The sequence below is a fragment of the Oncorhynchus gorbuscha genome, unplaced genomic scaffold (genome assembly GCF_021184085.1).
Source record: "Oncorhynchus gorbuscha isolate QuinsamMale2020 ecotype Even-year unplaced genomic scaffold, OgorEven_v1.0 Un_scaffold_889, whole genome shotgun sequence".
Classification (NCBI taxonomy): domain Eukaryota; kingdom Metazoa; phylum Chordata; class Actinopteri; order Salmoniformes; family Salmonidae; genus Oncorhynchus; species Oncorhynchus gorbuscha.
Genome location: NW_025745864.1, coordinates 74729 through 97072, shown reverse-complemented (window position 1 = coordinate 97072; position 22344 = coordinate 74729). Strand labels below are relative to the sequence as shown.

Genomic DNA, 22344 nt, shown 5'->3' with positions numbered 1-22344 from the left:
GGCTGGGACCTACAGCTACAGGGGGCTGACACCGTGCTACAGGGGCTGGGACCTACAGCTACAGGGGCTGACACCGCGCTACAGGGGGCTGACACCGCGCTACAGGGGGCTGACACCGCGCTACAGGGGGCTGACACCGTGCTACAGGGGCTGGGACCTACAGCTACAGGGGGCTGACACCGCGCTACAGGGGCTGGGACCTACAGCTACAGGGGCTGACACCGCGCTACAGGGGCTGGGACCTACAGCTACAGGGGCTGACACCACGCTACAGGGGGCTGGGACCTACAGCTACAGGGGGCTGACACCGCGCTACAGGGGGCTGACACCGCGCTACAGGGGCTGACACCGCGCTACAGGGGGCTGGGACCTACAGCTACAGGGGGCTGACACCGCGCTACAGGGGGCTGGGACCTACAGCTACAGGGGCTGACACCGCGCTACAGGGGGCTGGGACCTACAGCTACAGGGGGCCGACACCGCGCTACAGGGGGCCGACACCGCGCTACAGGGGGCCGACACCGCGCTACAGGGGCCGACACCGCGCTACAGGGGGCCGACACCGCTACAGGGGGCCGACACCGCGCTACAGGGGGCCGACACCGCGCTACAGGGGCCGACACCGCGCTACAGGGGGCCGACACCGCGCTACAGGGGGCCGACACCGCGCTACAGGGGGCCGACACCGCCCTACAGGGGGCCGACACCGCCCTACAGCTACAGGGGCCGACACCTACAGCTACAGGGGCCGACACCTACAGCTACAGGGGGCCGACACCTACAGCTACAGGGGGCCGACACCTACAGCTACAGGGGGCCGACACCTACAGGGGGCCGACACCTACAGCTACAGGGGGCCGACACCTACAGCTACAGGGGGCCGACACCTACAGCTACAGGGGGCCGACACCTACAGCTACAGGGGGCCGACACCGCGCTACAGGGGGCCGACACCGCGCTACAGGGGGCCGACACCGCGCTACAGGGGGCCGACACCGCGCTACAGGGGCCGACACCGCGCTACAGGGGCCGACACCGCGCTACAGGGGCCGACACCGCGCTACAGGGGGCCGACACCGCGCTACAGGGGGCCGACACCGCGCTACAGGGGGCCGACACCTACAGCTACAGGGGGCCGACACCGCGCTACAGGGGGCCGACACCTACAGCTACAGGGGCCGACACCGCGCTACAGGGGGCCGACACCGCGCTACAGGGGGCCGACACCGCGCTACAGGGGGGCCGACACCGCGCTACAGGGGGCCGACACCGCGCTGGGGGGCCGACACCGCGCTACAGGGGGCTGACACCGCGCTACAGGGGGCTGACACCGCGCTACAGGGGGCTGACACCGCGCTACAGGGGGCTGACACCGCGCTACAGGGGGCTGACACCGCGCTACAGGGGGCTGACACCGCGCTACAGGGGGCTGACACCGCGCTACAGGGGGCTGACACCGCGCTACAGGGGGCTGACACCGCGCTACAGGGGCTGACACCGCGCTACAGGGGGCTGACACCGCGCTACAGGGGCTGACACCGCGCTACAGGGGCTGACACCGCGCTACAGGGGCTGACACCGCGCTACAGGGGGCTGACACCGCGCTACAGGGGCTGACACCGCGCTACAGGGGCTGAGACCGCGCTACAGGGGGCTGAGACCGCGCTACAGGGGGCTGACACCGCGCTACAGGGGGCTGAGACCGCGCTACAGGGGGCTGAGACCGCGCTACAGGGGCTGAGACCGCGCTACAGGGGGCTGAGACCGCGCTACAGGGGCTGAGACCGCGCTACAGGGGCTGAGACCGCGCTACAGGGGGCTGAGACCGCGCTACAGGGGCTGAGACCGCGCTACAGGGGGCTGGACATGAGATGCAACAGTGTTGTAGGATGATTTTGATGTTTCATCATTCTCTAAAATGTATCTGTCAGGAAGTGTAATGTTTGCTATGCAGAAGTAACATGAAGTGTTGTTTTTAACTGTGTGTGTGTGTGTGTGTGTGTGTGTGTGTGTGTGTGTGTGTGTGTGTGTGTGTGTGTGTGTGTGTGTGTGTGTGTGTGTGTGTGTGTGTGTGTGTGTGTGTGTGTGTGTGTATTACTATCCTCGTGGATACTGGAATTCCCCAAAAGTATGGGACATTTCCTACACCCCCACGAGGACAGAGGCTATTTTAGAGTTAGGGGGTAGGGGTGTGTGTGTGTGGTGTGTTTGCACGTGCTGTAACAGCCCTTAGATCTCTTATGAGGCTTCTAAGAACCTACTCAGACAAGCATTCCATTTCAGAACACAAGAGGGTCATCTCAGGCAGAGCCCAGAGCCAATCCGGTCAGTCTGTTAGGAGTGATGATGTGTCCCACCCAGTCGAATATGAACTGGTATCAGTAGTGTATTCAGCCCGATTCCCTGGTGAATATCAGACCCGGTACGGAGGAGAATCGTCTGTGGATCAGACCATGCAGGCCAGAGTGTGTGTATAGTGTGTGGGATGTGGCCATGTCATCTTCGGGTGACAGTAGAATGTGTGTGTGGTTTAGGGTGGCAAAGGGAGGGTATAATTACTGGAAACTTTACCAGGAAACTACCATTATTTTGGTAACTTAAGGATTTATAAAAAAATATTTTAAAAATATCACAGTTGTGTGTTATTTCTGGTCCTCTGTGTGTCCTTATCACATGTAAAAATATATAAAATAATCAAATAAGATAAGTGTTTAAAAAAAATTAAATTAGAATGACAAAGCTGTAAAACAGTATCCTAAATATAAACCATCAACTTAGTAAATACAATGGGTGTTTAATATGAGGGGTTCAGCATGAAATCTCCTTTATATTTATTTATTGTAAATGTTTTGCCGCCAACCTGGAGGCCAGTTGTGATGAAAGTTGGAAGTTGCAGAGTTAATTGATAATAATGCCAATGTTGATTAGAAGTTTTTTTCATTAATTAGGCCATTTTCTCTTGAACCATATGGTCTATGTTACTAGAAACTCTTGGACAGACATAAAAATGAATATTATATATGAATACAGTTTAAAGTATGAAATTATATTTAGATATTGTTGAGGGGTAAACTATATACAGGGTCAGTTCAGTACCATATTAACAATGTACAGGGATACTGGAGTGATGGAGGTAGATATGTAGAGGGGTAAACATACTATATACAGGGTCAGTTCATTACCATATTAACAATGTACAGGGATACTGGAGTGATGGAGGTAGATATGTAGAGGGGTAAACATACTATATACAGGGTCAGTTCAGTACCATATTAACAATGTACAGGGATACTGGAGTGATGGAGGTAGATATGTAGAGGGGTAAACATACTATATACAGGGTCAGTTCAGTACCATATTAACAATGTACAGGGATACTGGAGTGATGGAGGTAGATATGTAGAGGGGTAAACATACTATATACAGGGTCAGTTCATTACCATATTAACAATGTACAGGGATACTGGAGAGATGGAGGTAGATATGTAGAGGGGTAAACATACTATATACAGGGTCAGTTCATTACCATATTAACAATGTACAGGGATACTGGAGAGATGGAGGTAGATATGTAGAGGGGTAAACATACTATATACAGGGTCAGTTCATTACCATATTAACAATGTACAGGGATACTGGAGTGATGGAGGTAGATATGTAGAGGGGTAAACATACTATATACAGGGTCAGTTCATTACCATATTAACAATGTACAGGGATACTGGAGTGATAGAGGTAGATATGTAGAGGGGTAAACATACTATATACAGGGTCAGTTCAGTACCATATTAACAATGTACAGGGATACTGGAGTGATAGAGGTAGATATGTAGAGGGGTAAACATACTATATACAGGGTCAGTTCATTACCATATTAACAATGTACAGGGATACTGGAGTGATAGAGGTAGATATGTAGAGGGGTAAACATACTATATACAGGGTCAGTTCATTACCATATTAACAATGTACAGGGATACTGGAGTGATGGAGGTAGATATGTAGAGGGGTAAGGTGACGAGGCATCAGGATATATGATAAACAGAGTAACAGCAGTGTAAATGATGATTGTGTGTGTGTGTGTGTGTGTGTGTGTGTGTGTGTGTGTGTGTGTGTGTGTGTGTGTGTGTGTGTGTGTGTGTGTGTGTGTGTGTGTGTGTGTGTGTGTGTGTGTGTGTGTGTGTGTGTGTGTGTGTGTTAGAGTGTCAGTATGTGAGTGTGTAGCCATTCTGTTAGCTGTGTGTATCAGTCTGCTAGCCTGGGGACAGAAGCTGTGTGTTAGTCTGCTGGCCTGGGGACAGAAGCTGTGTATCAGTCTGCTAGCCTGGGGACAGAAGCTGTGTATCAGTCTGCTAGCCTGGGGACAGAAGCTGTGTGTGTCAGTCTGCTAGCCTGGGGACAGAAGCTGTGTGTATCAGTCTGCTAGCCTGGGGACAGAAGCTGTGTGTATCAGTCTGCTGGCCTGGGGACAGAAGCTGTGTGTGTCAGTCTGCTAGCCTGGGGACAGAAGCTGTGTGTGTCAGTCTACTAGCCTGGGGACAGAAGCTGTGTGTGTCAGTCTGCTAGCCTGGGGACAGAAGCTGGGTGTGTCAGTCTGCTAGCCTGGGGACAGAAGCTGTGTGTATCAGTCTGCCAGCCTGGGGACAGAAGCTGTGTATCAGTCTGCCAGCCTGGGGACAGAAGCTGTGTGTATCAGTCTGCTGGCCTGGGGACAGAAGCTGTGTATCAGTCTGCTAGCCTGGGGACAGAAGCTGTGTGTATCAGTCTGCTGGCTTGGGGACAGAAGCTGTGTGTGTCAGTCTGCTAGCTTGGAGACAGAAGCTGTGTGTGTCAGTCTGCTAGCTTGGAGACAGAAGCTGTGTGTGTCAGTCTGCTAGCTTGGGGACAGAAGCTGTGTGTATCAGTCTACTGGCTTGGGGACAGAAGCTGTTCAGGAACCTGCTGGTGTCAGACTCGATGCACCGGTACCACTTGCAGTGCAGAAGCAGAGAGAACAGTCTATGGCTCGGGCATGTCATTACATTCATTACACCCCCCCCCCCTTTGTGTGTGTGTGACGTACTGTGAATGTCTTCTTTATGTAAGGGCCTCCTGGGGTCTGCAGCTCCTCAGGACTCACTTGTCTCTTCAACACTGCAAAGCAAACACACAGTAAGTACTGACTGACACACACACACACACACACACACACACACACACACACACACACACACAGTAAGTACTGACACTGACACACACCCGCACACACAGTAAGTACTGACACTGACACACACACACAGTAAGTACTGACACACACACACACACACACACACACACCTCCGCTGCAGAACATTCCTCCTGCAGCAGTAACTATAGTCTCATCGTGTTATCCTGTGTGCAGGAGGAGGACAACATTCCTCCTGCAGCAGTAACTATAGTCTCATCGTGTTGTCCTGTGTGCAGGAGGAGGACAACATTCCTCCTGCAGCAGTAACTATAGTCTCATCGTGTTGTCCTGTGTTCAGGAGGAGGACAACATTCCTCCTGCAGCAGTAACTATAGTCTCATCGTGTTGTCCTGTGTGCAGGAGGAGGACAACATTCCTCCTGCAGCAGTAACTATAGTCTCATCGTGTTGTCCTGTGTGCAGGAGGAGGACAACATGGCTACTGTTGTTTAAAGGAAAAGAGGAAAGCATGCAGTCACATGACCGTGCCTCGAGGGAAACAATTTCCTATAGCGGGTTTTAAGACATTTAGTGTGTGTGTGTGTGTGTGTGTGTGTGTGTGTGTGTGTGTGTGTGTGTGTGTGTGTGTGTGTGTGTGTGTGTGTGTGTGTGTGTGTGTGTGTGTGTGTGTGTGTCCGTTTCTGCTCATAGTGGCGTAAACTCAGACAGGAGGAGAAACATCCACAGCACAATGGATCTGCATCCTAACACATTATATTTAAACTGAAGGAAATATGGTTGAGGATATGAATACTGTATACTCAGTATAGTACTGTTGAGGATATGAATACTGTATACTCAGTATAGTACTGTTGAGGATATGAATACTGTATACTCAGTATAGTACTGTTGAGGATATGAATACTGTATACTCAGTATAGTACTGTTGAGGATATGAACACTGTATACTCAGTATAGTACTGTTGAGGATATGAATACTGTATACTCAGTATAGTACTGTTGAGGATATGAATACTGTATACTCAGTATAGTACTGTTGAGGATATGAATACAGGTAGATACTGTATACTCAGTATAGTACTGTTGAGGATATGAACAGGTAGATACTGTATACTCAGTATAGTACTGTTGAGGATATGAACAGGTAGATACTGTATACTCAGTATAGTACTGTTGAGGATATGAACAGGTAGATACTGTATACTCAGTATAGTACTGTTGAGGATATGAATACAGGTAACTTCCATACACTCAGTATAGTACTGTTGAGGTTATGAACAGGTAGATACTGTATACTCAGTATAGTATTGTTGAGGATATGAACAGGTAGATACTGTATACTCAGTATAGTACTGTTGAGGATATGAACAGGTAGATACTGTATACTCAGTATAGTACTGTTGAGGATATGAACAGGTAGATACTGTATACTCAGTATAGTACTGTTGAGGATATGAACAGGTAGATACTGTATACTCAGTATAGTACTGTTGAGGATATGAACAGGTAGATACTGTATACTCAGTATAGTACTGTTGAGGATATGAATACAGGTAACTTCCATACACTCAGTATAGTACTGTTGAGGTTATGAACAGGTAGATACTGTATACTCAGTATAGTATTGTTGAGGATATGAACAGGTAGATACTGTATACTCAGTATAGTACTGTTGAGGATATGAACAGGTAGATACTGTATACTCAGTATAGTACTGTTGAGGATATGAACAGGTAGATACTGTATACTCAGTATAGTACTGTTGAGGATATGAACAGGTAGATACTGTATACTCAGTATAGTACTGTTGAGGATATGAACAGGTAGATACTGTATACTCAGTATAGTACTGTTGAGGATATGAACAGGTAGATACTGTATACTCAGTATAGTACTGTTGAGGATATGAATACAGGTAACTTCCATACACTCAGTATAGTACTGTTGAGGTTCTGAACAGGTAGATACTGTATACTCAGTATAGTATTGTTGAGGATATGAACAGGTAGATACTGTATACTCAGTATAGTACTGTTGAGGATATGAACAGGTAGATACTGTATACTCAGTATAGTACTGTTGAGGATATGAAGATCGTGAATTTGGAAAGTATTCAGACCCCTCCACCTTCTCCAGATTTGGTTAAGTTACAGCCTTATTCTAAATAGTTTTTCCCCCTCATCAATCTAAAACACAATACCCCATAATGACAATGTCAAAAATAGGATTTTAGAAATGTTTGCAAATGTGATATTTACATGTTTTTATTTGTAATACATTTGCATAAGTATTCAGGTATTTTACTCAGTACTTTGTTGAAGCACCTTTGACAGCGATTACAGCCTCCAGTCTTCTTGGGTATGACGCTACAAGCTCGGCACACCTGCATTTGGGGAGTTTATCACATTTTTCTCTGCAGATCCTCTCAAGCTCTGTCAGGTTGGATGGGGAGTGTCGCTGCACAGCTATTTTCAGGTCTCTCCAGAGATGTTTGCTTCCGTCTGGTCACTCTCCCATAAAAGGCCTGATTGGTGGAGAGCTGCAGAGGTGGATCTCCACAGAGGAACTCTGTCAGAGTGACCATCGGGTTCTTGGTCACCTCCCTGACCAAGGACCTTCTCCCCTGATTGCTCAGTTTGGCCCGGGCGGCCAGCTCTAGGAAGAGTCTTGGTGGTTCCAAACCTCTTCCATTTAAGACCGATGGAAGCCACTGTGTTCTTGGGGACCTTCAATGCTGCAGAAATGTTTTGGTACCTGTCCCCAGATCTGTACCTCGACACAATCCTGTCTCGGAGCTCTACGGACAATTCCTTTGACCTCATGGCTTGGTTTTTGCTCTGACATGCACTGTCTACTGTAGGGCCTTATATAGACAGGTGTGTGCCTTTCCAAATCATGTCCAATCAATTGAATTTACCACAGGTGGACTCCAATCAAGTTGTAGAAACATCAAAGATAATCAATGGAAACAAAGGATGCGCCTGAGATCAACGGAGTCTCATAGCAAAGGGTCTGCAAACGTATGTAAATCAGGTATTTCTGTTATTTATAATACATTAGCAAAAATGTCATTAAGGGGTATTGTGATGTCATTAAGGGGTATTGTGATGTCATTATGGGGTATTGTGATGTCATTATGGGGTATTGTGATGTCATTATGGGTTATTGTGATGTCATTAAGGGGTATTGTGATGTCATTATGGGGTATTGTGATGTCATTATGGGGTATTGTGATGTCATTATGATGTCATTATGGGGTATTGTGATGTCATTATGGGGTATTGGGATGTCATTATGGGGTATTGGGATGTCATTATGGGGTATTGGGATGTCATTAAGGGGTATTGTGATGTCATTATGGGGTATTGTGATGTCATTATGGGGTATTGTGATGTCATTATGGAGTATTGTGATGTCATTATGGGGTATTGTGATGTCATTAAGGGGTATTGTGATGTCATTATGGGGTATTGTGATGTCATTAAGGGGTATTGTGATGTCATTAAGGGGTATTGTGATGTCATTAAGGGGTATTGTGATGTCATTATGGGTTATTGTGATGTCATTAAGGGGTATTGTGATGTCATTATGGGGTATTGTGATGTCATTATGGGGTATTGTGATGTCATTATGATGTCATTATGGGGTATTGTGATGTCATTAAGGGGTATTGGGATGTCATTATGGGGTATTGTGATGTCATTAAGGGGTATTGTGATGTCATTATGGGGTATTGTGATGTCATTATGGGGTATTGTGATGTCATTATGGGGTATTGTGATGTCATTAAGGGGTATTGTGATGTCATTAAGGGGTATTGTGATGTCATTATGGGGTATTGTGATGTCATTAAGGGGTATTGTGATGTCATTAAGGGGTATTGTGATGTCATTAAGGGGTATTGTGATGTCATTATGGGGTATTGTGATGTCATTATGGGGTATTGTGATGTCATTATGGGGTATTGTATGTAGATTGATGAGGAACGAAAAGTGTGTCATCCATTTTTAGAGCAAGGCTGTAACGTAACAAAATGTGGAAAAGGTTAAGGGGTCTGAATACTTTCAGAATGCACTGTAGGTAGCTACTGTACACTCACTATAGATGAACTCTTAACCTTTATAACAGACGTCCTTCAAACTCAAACCAGTTCTCTTGCCCACCCACAATTCCATGTTTCGATGGTCGCAGCTCTGAGTGGGTATGAAAGGGTTCCTCTCTTCCTAGAGAGTGACTCACTAACGCTGACCTCGGGTAACCTCTGGACACTGCAGTGACCTAGATTCTCTTCCACCCCACAGCTGGAATACAGGAATAATAGAGCAGTGTTCAGGAAGGGGCCGCTCACAACTCTGGCCAAACAGACGCCCCGTGGCCCCTCTGGCCAAACAGACGCCCGTGGCCCCTCTGGCCAAACAGACGCCCCCGTGGCCCCTCTGGCCAAACAGACGCCCCGTGGCCCCTCTGGCCAAACAGACGCCCCGTGGCCCCTCTGGCCAAACAGACGCCCCGTGGCCCCTCTGGCCAAACAGACGCCCGTGGCCCCTCTGGCCAAACAGACGCCCCGTGGCCCCTCTGGCCAAACAGACGCCCGTGGCCCCTCTGGCCAAACAGACGCCCCGTGGCCCCTCTGGCCAAACAGACGCCCCGTGGCCCCTCTGGCCAAACAGACGCCCCGTGGCCCCTCTGGCCAAACAGACGCCCCGTGGCCCCTCTGGCCAAACAGACGCCCCGTGGCCCCTCTGGCCAAACAGACGCCCCGTGGCCCCTCTGGCCAAACAGACGCCCCGTGGCCCCTCTGGCCAAACAGACGCCCCGTGGCCCCTCTGGCCAAACAGACGCCCCGTGGCCCCTCTGGCCAAACAGACGCCCCGTGGCCCCTCTGGCCAAACAGAGGGACGGCCCCTCTAGCCAAACAGAGGGACGGCCCCTCTAGCCAAACAGAGGGACGGCCCCTCTAGCCAAACAGACGCCCCGTGGCCCCTCTGGCCAAACAGACGCCCAGTGGCCCCTCTGGCCAAACAGACGCCTAGTGGCCCCTCTGGCCAAACAGACGCCTAGTGGCCCCTCTGGCCAAACAGACGCCCCGTGGCCCCTCTGGCCAAACAGAGGGACGGCCCCTCTAGCCAAACAGAGGGACGGCCCCTCTAGCCAAACAGACGCCCCGTGGCCCCTCTGGCCAAACAGACGCCCAGTGGCCCCTCTGGCCAAACAGACGCCTAGTGGCCCCTCTCGTCAAACAGACGGGCGTCCTTCAACACTCATTTACATTTTGAGTCATTTAGCAGACACTCTTATCCAGACATGACATTTTGAGTCATTTAGCAGACACTCTTATCCAGACATGACATTTTGAGTCATTTAGCAGACACTCTTATCCAGACATGACATTTTGAGTCATTTAGCAGACACTCTTATCCAGATTGACTTTTGTGCATTCATCTTAAGATAGCTAGATGAGACAACCACATATCACAGTAAGTGTTGTCGATCACACTTTAATCATATACATTTCCTCTACGTCTATTTAAATCACCAAGGCTCATCTATAGCTTAGAGGAGAAATAGCAGTTAATGTCAAACTTCTTGGGGCAGGAAGCTGAGAACAGCTGCCTGCATGGCTCACCCTCAACTCCCAGTGTTTGAGACTTACTGAGAAAAACACTTCCCATCTTTTCCCAAGAATCTGATTCAAAGACTTCCTGTGTATTCCAGAACAATTGTATACAGCCTCTCTCTGGCCTTCCAGCCCCTCTCTCTGGCCTTCCAGCCCCTCTCTCTGGCCTTCCAGCCCCTCTCTCTGGCCTTCCAGCCCCTCTCTCTGGCCTTCCAGCCCCTCTCTCTGGCCTTCCAGCCCCTCTCTCTGGCCTTCCAGCCCCTCTCTCTGGCCTTCCAGCCCCTCTCTCTGGCCTTCCAGCCCCTATCCTCCATACTGCTGCTGACTGTTTACAACTCCTTTAAAAATGGACACACACACACACACACACCAGAGAGAGAACAGAGGCCTAACCTTTTTCTCAGAGAGACAGACAGCGAGACAGAGACAGAGAGATCGAGAGAACAGAACAGAGAGAGAACAGAACAGAGAGAGAACAGAACAGAGAGAGAACAGAACAGAGAGAGAACAGAACAGAGAGAGAACAGAACAGAGAGAGAACAGAACAGAGAGAGAACACAGGCCTAAACCTCTTTCTCTGAGAGACAGACAGCGAGACAGAGAGATCGAGAGAGAACAGAGACAGAACAGAGAGAGAACAGAACAGAGACAGAGAGAGAGAACAGAGAGAGAGAACAGAGAGAGAACAGAGGGAGAACAGAGGGAGAACAGAGGGAGAACAGAGAGAGAACAGAGGGAGAACAGAGAGAGAACAGCGGGAGAACAGAGGGAGAACAGAGGGAGAACAGAGGGAGAACAGAGGGAGAACAGAGGGAGAACAGAGAGAGAACAGAGAGAGAACACAGAGAGAACACAGAGAGAGAACAGAGAGAGAGAACAGAGAGAGAGAACAGAGAGAGAAGAGAGAGAGAACAGAGGGAGAACAGAGGGAGAACAGAGGGAGAACAGAGGGAGAACAGAGGGAGAACAGAGAGAGAACACAGAGAGAGAACAGAGAGAGAGAACAGAGAGAGAGAACAGAGAGAGAGAACAGAGAGAGAGAACAGAGAGAGAGAACAGAGAGAGAACAGAGAGAGAACAGAGAGAGAACAGAGAGAGAACAGAGAGAGAACACAGGCCTAAACCTTTTTCTCTGAATTGTGAAGTGAGTAATTCACCAAAAAGGCTGAGGAGGAGTTGAGGGGATCAGAGTTAAACTACATAACATCTGCTTTAGTTTATCTAATCATTTGAATAAGCTTTAAGTAGCTAGTCTAAATATACATGCCAACTTCCATGTGCCAGTGTGAGTTGGTTGTATAAAAGAGTAATCTATCAGATATGATAAAAATGTCCATGTTGTGAATGAACAGTATGTGAATAATCAGTGTATTGTTCTGGGTCAGAGCCTGTGTCCCGGTGCAGGGCGGTGTCATGACGTTGGCCTGGGGGTGTAGGGCGTTGTCATGACGTTGGCCTGGGGGTGTAGGGCAGTGTCATGACGTTGGCCTGGGGGTGAAGGGCAGTGTCATGACGTTGGCCTGGGGGTGTAGGGCAGTGTCATAACGTTGGCCTGGGGGTGTAGGGCAGTGTCATGACGTTGGCCTGTGTCCCGGTGAAGGGCAGTGTCATGACGTTGGCCTGGGGGTGTAGGGCAGTGTCATGACGTTGGCCTGGGGGTGTAGGGCAGTGTCATGACGTTGGCCTGTGTCCCGGTATAGGGCAGTGTCATGACGTTGGCCTGGGGGTGAAGGGCAGTGTCATGACGTTGGCCTGTGTCCCGGTGCAGGGCGGTGTCATGACGTTGGCCTGGGGGTGTAGGGCGTTGTCATGACGTTGGCCTGGGGGTGTAGGGCAGTGTCATGACGTTGGCCTGGGGGTGAAGGGCAGTGTCATGACGTTGGCCTGGGGGTGTAGGGCAGTGTCATGACGTTGGCCTGGGGGTGTAGGGCAGTGTCATGACGTTGGCCTGTGTCCCGGTGAAGGGCAGTGTCATGACGTTGGCCTGGGGGTGTAGGGCAGTGTCATGACGTTGGCCTGGGGGTGTAGGGCAGTGTCATGACGTTGGCCTGTGTCCCGGTATAGGGCAGTGTCATGACGTTGGCCTGTGTCCCGGTATAGGGCAGTGTCATGACGTTGGCCTGGGGGTGAAGGGCAGTGTCATGACGTTGGCCTGTGTCCCGGTGCAGGGCAGTGTCATGACGTTGGCCTGGGGGTGTAGGGCGGTGTCATGACGTTGGCCTGTGTCCCGGTGCAGGGCAGTGTCATGACGTTGGCCTGGGGGTGAAGGGCAGTGTCATGACGTTGGCCTGGGGGTGAAGGGCAGTGTCATGACGTTGGCCTGGGGGTGTAGGGCAGTGTCATGACGTTGGCCTGTGTCCCGGTGTAGGGCAGTGTCATGACGTTGGCCTGGGGGTGTAGGGCAGTGTCATGACGTTGGCCTGTGTCCCGGTGAAGGGCAGTGTCATGACGTTGGCCTGTGTCCCGGTGAAGGGCAGTGTCATGACGTTGGCCTGTGTCCCGGTGAAGGGCAGTGTCATGACGTTGGCCTGTGTCCCGGTGAAGGGCAGTGTCATGACGTTGGCCTGTGTCCCGGTGAAGGGCAGTGTCATGACGTTGGCCTGTGTCCCGGTGAAGGGCAGTGTCATGACGTTGGCCTGTGTCCCGGTGAAGGGCAGTGTCATGACGTTGGCCTGTGTCCCGGTGAAGGGCAGTGTCATGACGTTGGCCTGTGTCCCGGTGAAGGGCAGTGTCATGACGTTGGCCTGGGGGTGTAGGGCAGTGTCATGACGTTGGCCTGGGGGTGTAGGGCAGTGTCATGACGTTGGCCTGGGGGTGTAGGGCAGTGTCATGACGTTGGCCTGGGGGTGTAGGGCAGTGTCATGACGTTGGCCTGGGGGTGTAGGGCAGTGTCATGACGTTGGCCTGGGGGTGTAGGGCAGTGTCATGACGTTGGCCTGGGGGTGTAGGGCAGTGTCATGACGTTGGCCTGGGGGTGTAGGGCAGTGTCATGACGTTGGCCTGGGGGTGTAGGGCAGTGTCATGACGTTGGCCTGGGGGTGTAGGGCAGTGTCATGACGTTGGCCTGGGGGTGTAGGGCAGTGTCATGACGTTGGCCTGGAGGTGTAGGGCAGTGTCATGACGTTGGCCTGGGGGTGTAGGGCAGTGTCATGACGTTGGCCTGGGGGTGTAGGGCAGTGTCATGACGTTGGCCTGGGGGTGTAGGGCAGTGTCATGACGTTGGCCTGGGGGTGTAGGGCAGTGTCATGACGTTGGCCTGGGGGTGTAGGGCAGTGTCATGACGTTGGCCTGTGGGTGTAGGGCAGTGTCATGACGTTGGCCTGGGGGTGTAGGGCAGTGTCATGACGTTGGCCTGGGGGTGTAGGGCAGTGTCATGACGTTGGCCTGGGGGTGTAGGGCAGTGTCATGACGTTGGCCTGGGGGTGTAGGGCAGTGTCATGACGTTGGCCTGGGGGTGTAGGGCAGTGTCATGACGTTGGCCTGTGTCCCGGTGTAGGGCAGTGTCATGACGTTGGCCTGTGTCCCGGTGTAGGGCAGTGTCATGACGTTGGCCTGGGGGTGTAGGGCAGTGTCATGACGTTGGCCTGGGGGTGTAGGGCAGTGTCATGACGTTGGCCTGGGGGTGTAGGGCAGTGTCATGACGTTGGCCTGGGGTGTAGGGCAGTGTCATGACGTTGGCCTGGGGGTGTAGGGCAGTGTCATGACGTTGGCCTGGGGGTGTAGGGCAGTGTCATGACGTTGGCCTGGGGGTGTAGGGCAGTGTCATGACGTTGGCCTGGGGGTGTAGGGCAGTGTCATGACGTTGGCCTGGGGGTGTAGGGCAGTGTCATGACGTTGGCCTGGGGGTGTAGGGCAGTGTCATGACGTTGGCCTGGGGGTGTAGGGCAGTGTCATGACGTTGGCCTGGGGGTGTAGGGCAGTGTCATGACGTTGGCCTGGGGGTGTAGGGCAGTGTCATGACGTTGGCCTGGGGGTGTAGGGCAGTGTCATGACGTTGGCCTGGGGGTGTAGGGCAGTGTCATGACGTTGGCCTGGGGTTGTAGGGCAGTGTCATGACGTTGGCCTGGGGGTGTAGGGCAGTGTCATGACGTTGGCCTGGGGTTGTAGGGCAGTGTCATGACGTTGGCCTGGGGGTGTAGGGCAGTGTCATGACGTTGGCATGGGGGTGTAGGGCAGTGACATGACGTTGTGTGCTACAGTATTAACAGTCCACCTCTGTCCTGGTGCTGTGCGACAGTATAAACAGTCCACCTCTGTCCTGGTGCTGTGCGACAGTATAAACAGTCCACCTCTGTCCTGGTGCTGTGCGACAGTATAAACAGTCCACCTCTGTCCTGGTGCTGTGCGACAGTATAAACAGTCCACCACTGTCCTGGTGCTGTGCGACAGTATAAACAGTCCACCACTGTCCTGGTGCTGTGCGACAGTATAAACAGTCCACCTCTGTCCTGGTGCTGTGAGACAGTATAAACAGTCCCCCTCTGTCCTGGTGCTGTGCGACAGTATAAACAGTCCCCCTCTGTCCTGGTGCTGTGCGACAGTATAAACAGTCCCCCTCTGTCCTGGTGCTGTGCGACAGTATAAACAGTCCCCCTCTGTCCTGGTGCTGTGCGACAGTATAAACAGTCCCCCTCTGTCCTGGTGCTGTGCGACAGTATAAACAGTCCCCCTCCGTCCTGATGCTGTGCGACAGTATAAACAGTCCCCCTCTGTCTCAGTGGGGAGTGCAGGAACTCAGGCTGGCCTGCTGGTGTAAGTCCCCAGTTACCCCACAGTGTGTGTGTGTGTGTGTGTGTGTGTGTGTGTGTGTGTGTGTGTGTGTGTGTGTGTGTGTGTGTGTGTGTGTGTGTGTGTATATATATATATGCCTGCCAACTAAGGGCTACTCCCCCTGTTCCAGCTCTTGCCAGAACAACCCTTATTGGGTCATATGGTTCATACTGTTGACACACACACACACACACACACACTTTCCATTTCTCAACTCATGTTCTCGGTGAGGGTAGGTCAGGAGAGTTCAACGGGAAGAAATATCAGGACTCCCCCGTGGCTAACCTGAAATATCCATACGCACACCAGCTAATGAAACGTCTACGGTCACAGACAAAAACACACAACTATCCCCTGCCCGAACCCTGGCCTCAAACCCTGTCACCCACAACTATCCCCTGCCCGAACCCTGGCCTCAAACCCTGTCACCCACAACTATCCCCTGACCGAACCCTGGCCTCAAACCCTGTCACCCACAACTATCCCCTGACCGAACCCTGGCCTCAAACCTTGGCCTCAAACCCTGTCACCCACAACTATCCCCTGACCGAACCCTGGCCTCAAACCCTGTCACCCACAACTATCCCCTGCCCGAACCCTGGCCTCAAACCCTGTCACCCACAACTATCCCCTGACCGAACCCTGGCCTCAAACCCTGTCACCCACAACTATCCCCTGACCGAACCCTGGCCTCAAACCCTGTCACCCACAACTATCCCCTGACCGAACCCTGGCCTCAAACCCTGTCACCCACAACTATCCCCTGACCGAACCCTGGCCTCAAACCCTGTCACCCACAACTATCCCCTGACCGAACCCTGGCCTCAAACCCTGTCACCCACAACTATCCCCTGACCGAACCCTGGCCTCAAACCCTGTCACCCACAACTATCCCCTGACCGAACCCTGGCCTCAAACCCTGTCACCCACAACTATCCCCTGACCGAACCCTGGCCTCAAACCCTGTCACCCACAACTATCCCCTGACCGAACCCTGGCCTCAAACCCTGTCACCCACAACTTTCAACAGCCGCTTTCAACACCCTTCTCTCTCGTTTAGAGAAATAGGAGAACAATGTCCCGAAGACAGGGAATCTCATACTTTGCATTAACACACAGCTACACACAGCTTAAGAAAAAAATGTTTTCTGTCTTTTAATCAGCAGTCTTCGATAGAAACAGTCTTCTATATAAGACTAGAGCCTGGATATCTGAAACACAGCCTCCTATACAATACTAGAGCCTGGATATCTGAAACACAGTCTTCTATACAATACTAGAGCCTGGATATCTGAAACACAGTCTTCTATACAAGACTAGAGCCTGGATATCTGAAACACAGCCTCCTATACAATACTAGAGCCTGGATATCTGAAACACGGTCTTCTTCTATACAAGACTAGAGCCTGGATATCTGAAACACAGCCTCCTATACAAGACTAGAGCCTGGATATCTGAAACACAGCCTCCTATACAAGACTAGAGCCTGGATATCTGAAACACAGCCTCCTATACAATACTAGAGCCTGGATATCTGAAACACGGTCTTCTTCTATACAAGACTAGAGCCTGGATATCTGAAACACAGCCTCCTATACAAGACTAGAGCCTGGATATCTGAAACACAGCCTCCTATACAATACTAGAGCCTGGATATCTGAAACACGGTCTTCTTCTATACAAGACTAGAGCCTGGATATCTGAAACACAGCCTCCTATACAATACTAGAGCCTGGATATCTGAAACACAGCCTCCTATACAAGACTAGAGCCTGGATATCTGAAACACGGTCTTCTTCTATACAAGACTAGAGCCTGGATATCTGAAACACAGCCTCCTATACAATACTAGAGCCTGGATATATGAAACACAGCCTCCTATACAAGACTAGAGCCTGGATATCTGAAACACAGCCTCCTATACAAGACTAGAGCCTGGATATCTGAAACACGGTCTTCTTCTATACAAGACTAGAGCCTGGATATCTGAAACACAGCCTCCTATACAATACTAGAGCCTGGATATCTGAAACACAGCCTCCTATACAAGACTAGAGCCTGGATATCTGAAACACAGCCTCCTATACAAGACTAGAGCCTGGATATCTGAAACACAGCCTCCTATACAATACTAGAGCCTGGATATCTGAAACACAGTCTCCTATACAAGACTAGAGCCTGGATATCTGAAACACAGCCTTCTTCTATACAAGACTAGAGCCTGGATATCTTTAGACTGAAAGGCAGCAGAACGGAGAAGGGTTTAGAGGTCTGACCCACAGGATAGACAACTAAAGGGTTAAACAGATTGTACACTTCAGATAATGCAGCCATGAGGAGATCATCTTACAGACGATGACAGGCTCCACTGCACCGTGGCTGAACCACATGGTGTGATTCTTCCCAGACTCAACATGTCAGAGGTCATGTAGCTGTAGGTACTAGTCACTGGTACAGACAGCAGTCCAGAACAGGCTGGTTCTGTCCGTGTGACCACTAGTCACTGGTACAGACAGCAGTCCAGAACAGGCTGGTTCTGTCCGCGTGACCACTAGTCACTGGTACAGACAGCAGTCCAGAACAGGCTGGTTCTGTCCGTGTGACCACTAGTCACTGGTACAGACAGCAGTCCAGAACAGCCTGGTTCTGTCCGCGTGACCACTAGTCACTGGTACAGACAGCAGTCCAGAACAGCCTGGTTCTGTCCACATGACCACTAGTCACTGGTACAGACAGCAGTCCAGAACAGCCTGGTTCTGTCCACATGACCACTAGTCACTGGTACAGACAGCAGTCCAGAACAGCCTGGTTCTGTCCACGTGACCACTAGTCACTGGTACAGACAGCAGTCCAGAACAGCCTGGTTCTGTCCACATGACCACTAGTCACTGGTACAGACAGCAGTCCAGAACAGCCTGGTTCTGTCCGCATGACCACTAGTCACTGGTACAGACAGCAGTCCAGAACAGCCTGGTTCTGTCCACATGACCACTAGTCACTGGTACAGACAGCAGTCCAGAACAGCCTGGTTCTGTCCGTGAGACCACTAGTCACTGGTACAGACAGCAGTCCAGAACAGCCTGGTTCTGTCCACGTGACCACTAGTCACTGGTACAGACAGCAGTCCAGAACAGGCTGGTTCTGTCCGTGAGACCACTAGTCACTGGTACAGACAGCAGTCCAGAACAGGCTGGTTCTGTCCGTGAGACCACTAGTCACTGGTACAGACAGCAGTCCAGAACAGGCTGGTTCTGTCCGTGTGACCACTAGTCACTGGTACAGACAGCAGTCCAGAACAGCCTGGTTCTGTCCACATGACCACTAGTCACTGGTACAGACAGCAGTCCAGAACAGCCTGGTTCTGTCCACATGACCACTAGTCACTGGTACAGACAGCAGTCCAGAACAGCCTGGTTCTGTCCACATGATACTGTTACCATTTACCTAAACTGGGGATCCAAAAGACTCAGTGTTTTTCCATGTGTTCTGGATAGTCAGTAGTTCCTGACCAGAACCTCAGTTTGGGCAGGAGAAGGTATCAGCACATTGAAGACACACTGCTGTGCACAGGGCTCCTATTCACACTCTTATCACATGGTGACCCTCATAGAGAGGAGGAGAAAGGCTTCCTCATCGCGGCCTTACCGGACTGTGCTGTGTGTGTGTGTGTGAGGTCACTCAGGGAGAATAGAGACCCTCTTACCTGACTGTGGTGTGTGTAAGGTCACTCAGGGAGAATGGTGACCCTCTTATCGGACTGTGCGCGTGTGTGTGTGTGTGTGTGTGTGTGTGTGTGTGTGTGTGTGTGTGTGTGTGTGTATTAAGGTCACTCAGGGAGAATAGAGAGCCTCTTACCTGACTTTGGGTTACAGAGCACCGGGGGGCTGCTACTGAGGGTGGGACTGCTGCTATAGTAACCACTGCTGCCACAGCTGCTGCTCATACTGCTACGACGGATACCCACTATCATCTTGATCTCTTTAGTAGGACTCACTGAGAGAGGCGAGAGAAAGACGAGAGAGAGAGGCGAGAGAAAGACGAGAGAGAGAGGAGAGAGAAAGAGAGGCAAGAGAGAGGAGAGAGAAAGAGAGACAGAGAGGCAAGAGAGAGGCGAGAGAGAGGTGAGAGACAGAGAGGCAAGAGACAGGCGAGAGAGCGGTGAGAGACAGAGAGGCGAGAGAAAGAGAGGCAAGAGAGAGGCGAGAGAAAGAGAGGCAAGAGAGAGGCGAGAGAAAGAGAGGCAAGAGACAGGCGAGAAAGGAGAGAGGCGAGAGAAAGAGAGGCAAGAGACAGGCAAGAGAGGAGAGAGGCGAGAGAAAGAGAGGCAAGAGAGGAGAGAGGCGAGAGAAAGAGAGGCAAGAGAGAGGCGAGAGAAAGAGAGGCAAGAGAGAGGCGAGAGAAAGAGAGGCAAGAGACAGGCAAGAGAGGAGAGAGGCGAGAGAAAGAGAGGCAAGAGAGAGGCGAGAGAAAGAGAGGCAAGAGACAGGCGAGAGAGAGGAGAGAGAAAGAGAGGCAAGAGACAGGCGAGAGAGAAAGAGAGGCAAGAGACAGGCGAGAGAGCGAGAGAAAGAGAGGCAAGAGACAGGCGAGAGAGCGAGAGAGGCGAGAGAGAGGTGAGAGAAAGAGAGGCAAGAGACAGGCGAGGTGAGAGAAAGAGAGGCAAGAGACAGGCGAGGTGAGAGAAAGAGAGGCAAGAGACAGGCGAGGTGAGAGAAAGAGAGGCAAGAGACAGGCGAGGTGAGAGAAAGAGAGGCAAGAGACAGGCGAGAGAGGTGAGAGAGGTGAGAGAAAGAGAGGCGAGAGAGCGAGAGAGGCGAGAGAGAGGAGAGAGGCGAGAGAGAGGCGAGAGACAGGCGAGAGAGAGGCAAGAGACAGGCGAGAGAGGCGAGAGAAAGAGAGGCAAGAGAGAGGAGAGAGGCGAGAGAGAGGCGAGAGAGAGGCAAGAGACAGGCGAGAGAGGAGAGAGGCGAGAGAAAGAGAGGCAAGAGAGAGGCGAAAGAGAGGCAAGAGACAGGCGAAAGAGAGGCAAGAGAAAGAGAGGCAAGAGACAGGCGAGGTGAGAGAAAGAGAGGCAAGAGACAGGCGAGGTGAGAGAAAGAGAGGCAAGAGACAGGCGAGAGAGCGAGAGAGGTGAGAGAAAGAGAGGCGAGAGAGCGAGAGAGGCGAGAGAGAGGAGAGAGGCGAGAGAGGCGAGAGAGAGGCGAGAGGCAAGAGACAGGGGAGAGAGCGAGAGAGAGGCGAGAGGCAAGAGACAGGGGAGAGAGCGAGAGAGGCGAGAGAGAGGTGAGAGAAAGAGAGGCAAGAGACAGGCGAGGTGAGAGAAAGAGAGGCAAGAGACAGGCGAGAGAGCGAGAGAGGTGAGAGAAAGAGAGGCGAGAGAGCGAGAGAGGCGAGAGAGAGAGAGAGAGGCGAGAGGCGAGAGAGAGGCGAGAGGCAAGAGACAGGGGAGAGAGCGAGAGAGAGGCGAGAGGCAAGAGACAGGGGAGAGAGCGAGAGAGGCGAGAGAGAGGTGAGAGAAAGAGAGGCAAGAGAGAGGAGAGAGGCGAGAGAGAGGTGAGAGAAAGAGAGGCAAGAGAGAGGCGAGAGAGAGGTGAGAGAAAGAGAGGCAAGAGAGAGGCGAGAGAAAGAGAGGCAAGAGACAGGCGAGAGAGGAGAGAGGCGAGAGAAAGAGGCAAGAGACAGGCGAGAGAGGAGAGAGGCGAGAGAAAGAGGCAAGAGAGGCGAGAGAGGAGAGAGGTGAGAGAAAGAGGCAAGAGAGAGGCGAGAGAGGAGAGAGGTGAGAGAAAGAGGCAAGAGAGGAGAGAGGTGAGAGAAAGAGGCAAGAGAGAGGCGAGAGAGGAGAGAGGTGAGAGAAAGAGGCAAGAGAGAGGCGAGAGAGGAGAGAGGTGAGAGAAAGAGGCAAGAGAGAGGCGAGAGAGGAGAGAGGTGAGAGAAAGAGGCAAGAGAGAGGCGAGAGAGGAGAGAGGTGAGAGAAAGAGGCAAGAGAGAGGCGAGAGAGGAGAGAGGTGAGAGAAAGAGGAAAAAGAGAGAGGCGAGAGAAAGAGAGGCAAGAGAGGAGAGAGGCGAGAGAAAGAGAGACAAGAGAGAGGAGAGAGAGGAGAGAGAGGCGAGAGGTGAGAGAAAGAGGCAGGCGAGAGAAAGAGAGGCAAGAGACAGGGGAGAGAGCGAGAGAGGCGAGAGAGAGGCGAGAGGCAAGAGACAGGGGAGAGAGCGAGAGAGGCGAGAGAGAGGTGAGAGAAAGAGAGGCAAGAGAGAGGCGAGAGAGAGGCGAGAGAAAGAGAGGCAAGAGAGAGGCGAGAGAAAGAGGCAAGAGAGGCGAGAGAGGAGAGAGGTGAGAGAAAGAGGCAAGAGAGAGGCGAGAGAGGAGAGAGGTGAGAGAAAGAGGCAAGAGAGAGGCGAGAGAGGAGAGAGGTGAGAGAAAGAGGCAAGAGAGAGGCGAGAGAGGAGAGAGGTGAGAGAAAGAGGCAAGAGAGAGGCGAGAGAGGAGAGAGGTGAGAGAAAGAGGCAAGAGAGAGGCGAGAGAGGAGAGAGGTGAGAGAAAGAGGCAAGAGAGAGGCGAGAGAAAGAGAGGCAAGAGAGGAGAGAGGCGAGAGAAAGAGAGGCAAGAGAGAGGCGAGAGAGGAGAGAGGCGAGAGACAGGCGAGAGAGCGAGAGAGGCGAGAGACAGGCGAGAGAGCGAGAGAGGCGAGAGACAGGCGAGAGAGCGAGAGAGGCGAGAGACAGGCGAGAGAGGAGAGAGGCGAGAGAAAGAGAGGCGAGAGGAGAGAGAAAGAGAGGCAAGAGAGAGGCGA

At 51.8% G+C, this 22344-nt stretch overlaps 1 protein-coding gene across 3 annotated transcripts in view; it reads right to left on the bottom strand.

Annotated features, from left to right (window-relative positions):
- The window catches only part of LOC124020723 (DEP domain-containing mTOR-interacting protein-like), an 82554-nt gene that overhangs the window by 11012 nt on the left and 49198 nt on the right, over positions 1-22344 (bottom strand). For all 3 annotated transcript variants that reach the window (XM_046335972.1, XM_046335971.1, XM_046335970.1), the window contains 2 exons: positions 19409-19546; positions 5063-5133 (listed from right to left, as the gene is read on the bottom strand). In XM_046335972.1, coding sequence (XP_046191928.1) covers positions 5063-5133; positions 19409-19546 — 209 coding nt within the window. The remainder of the gene's footprint in view (positions 1-5062; positions 5134-19408; positions 19547-22344) is intronic.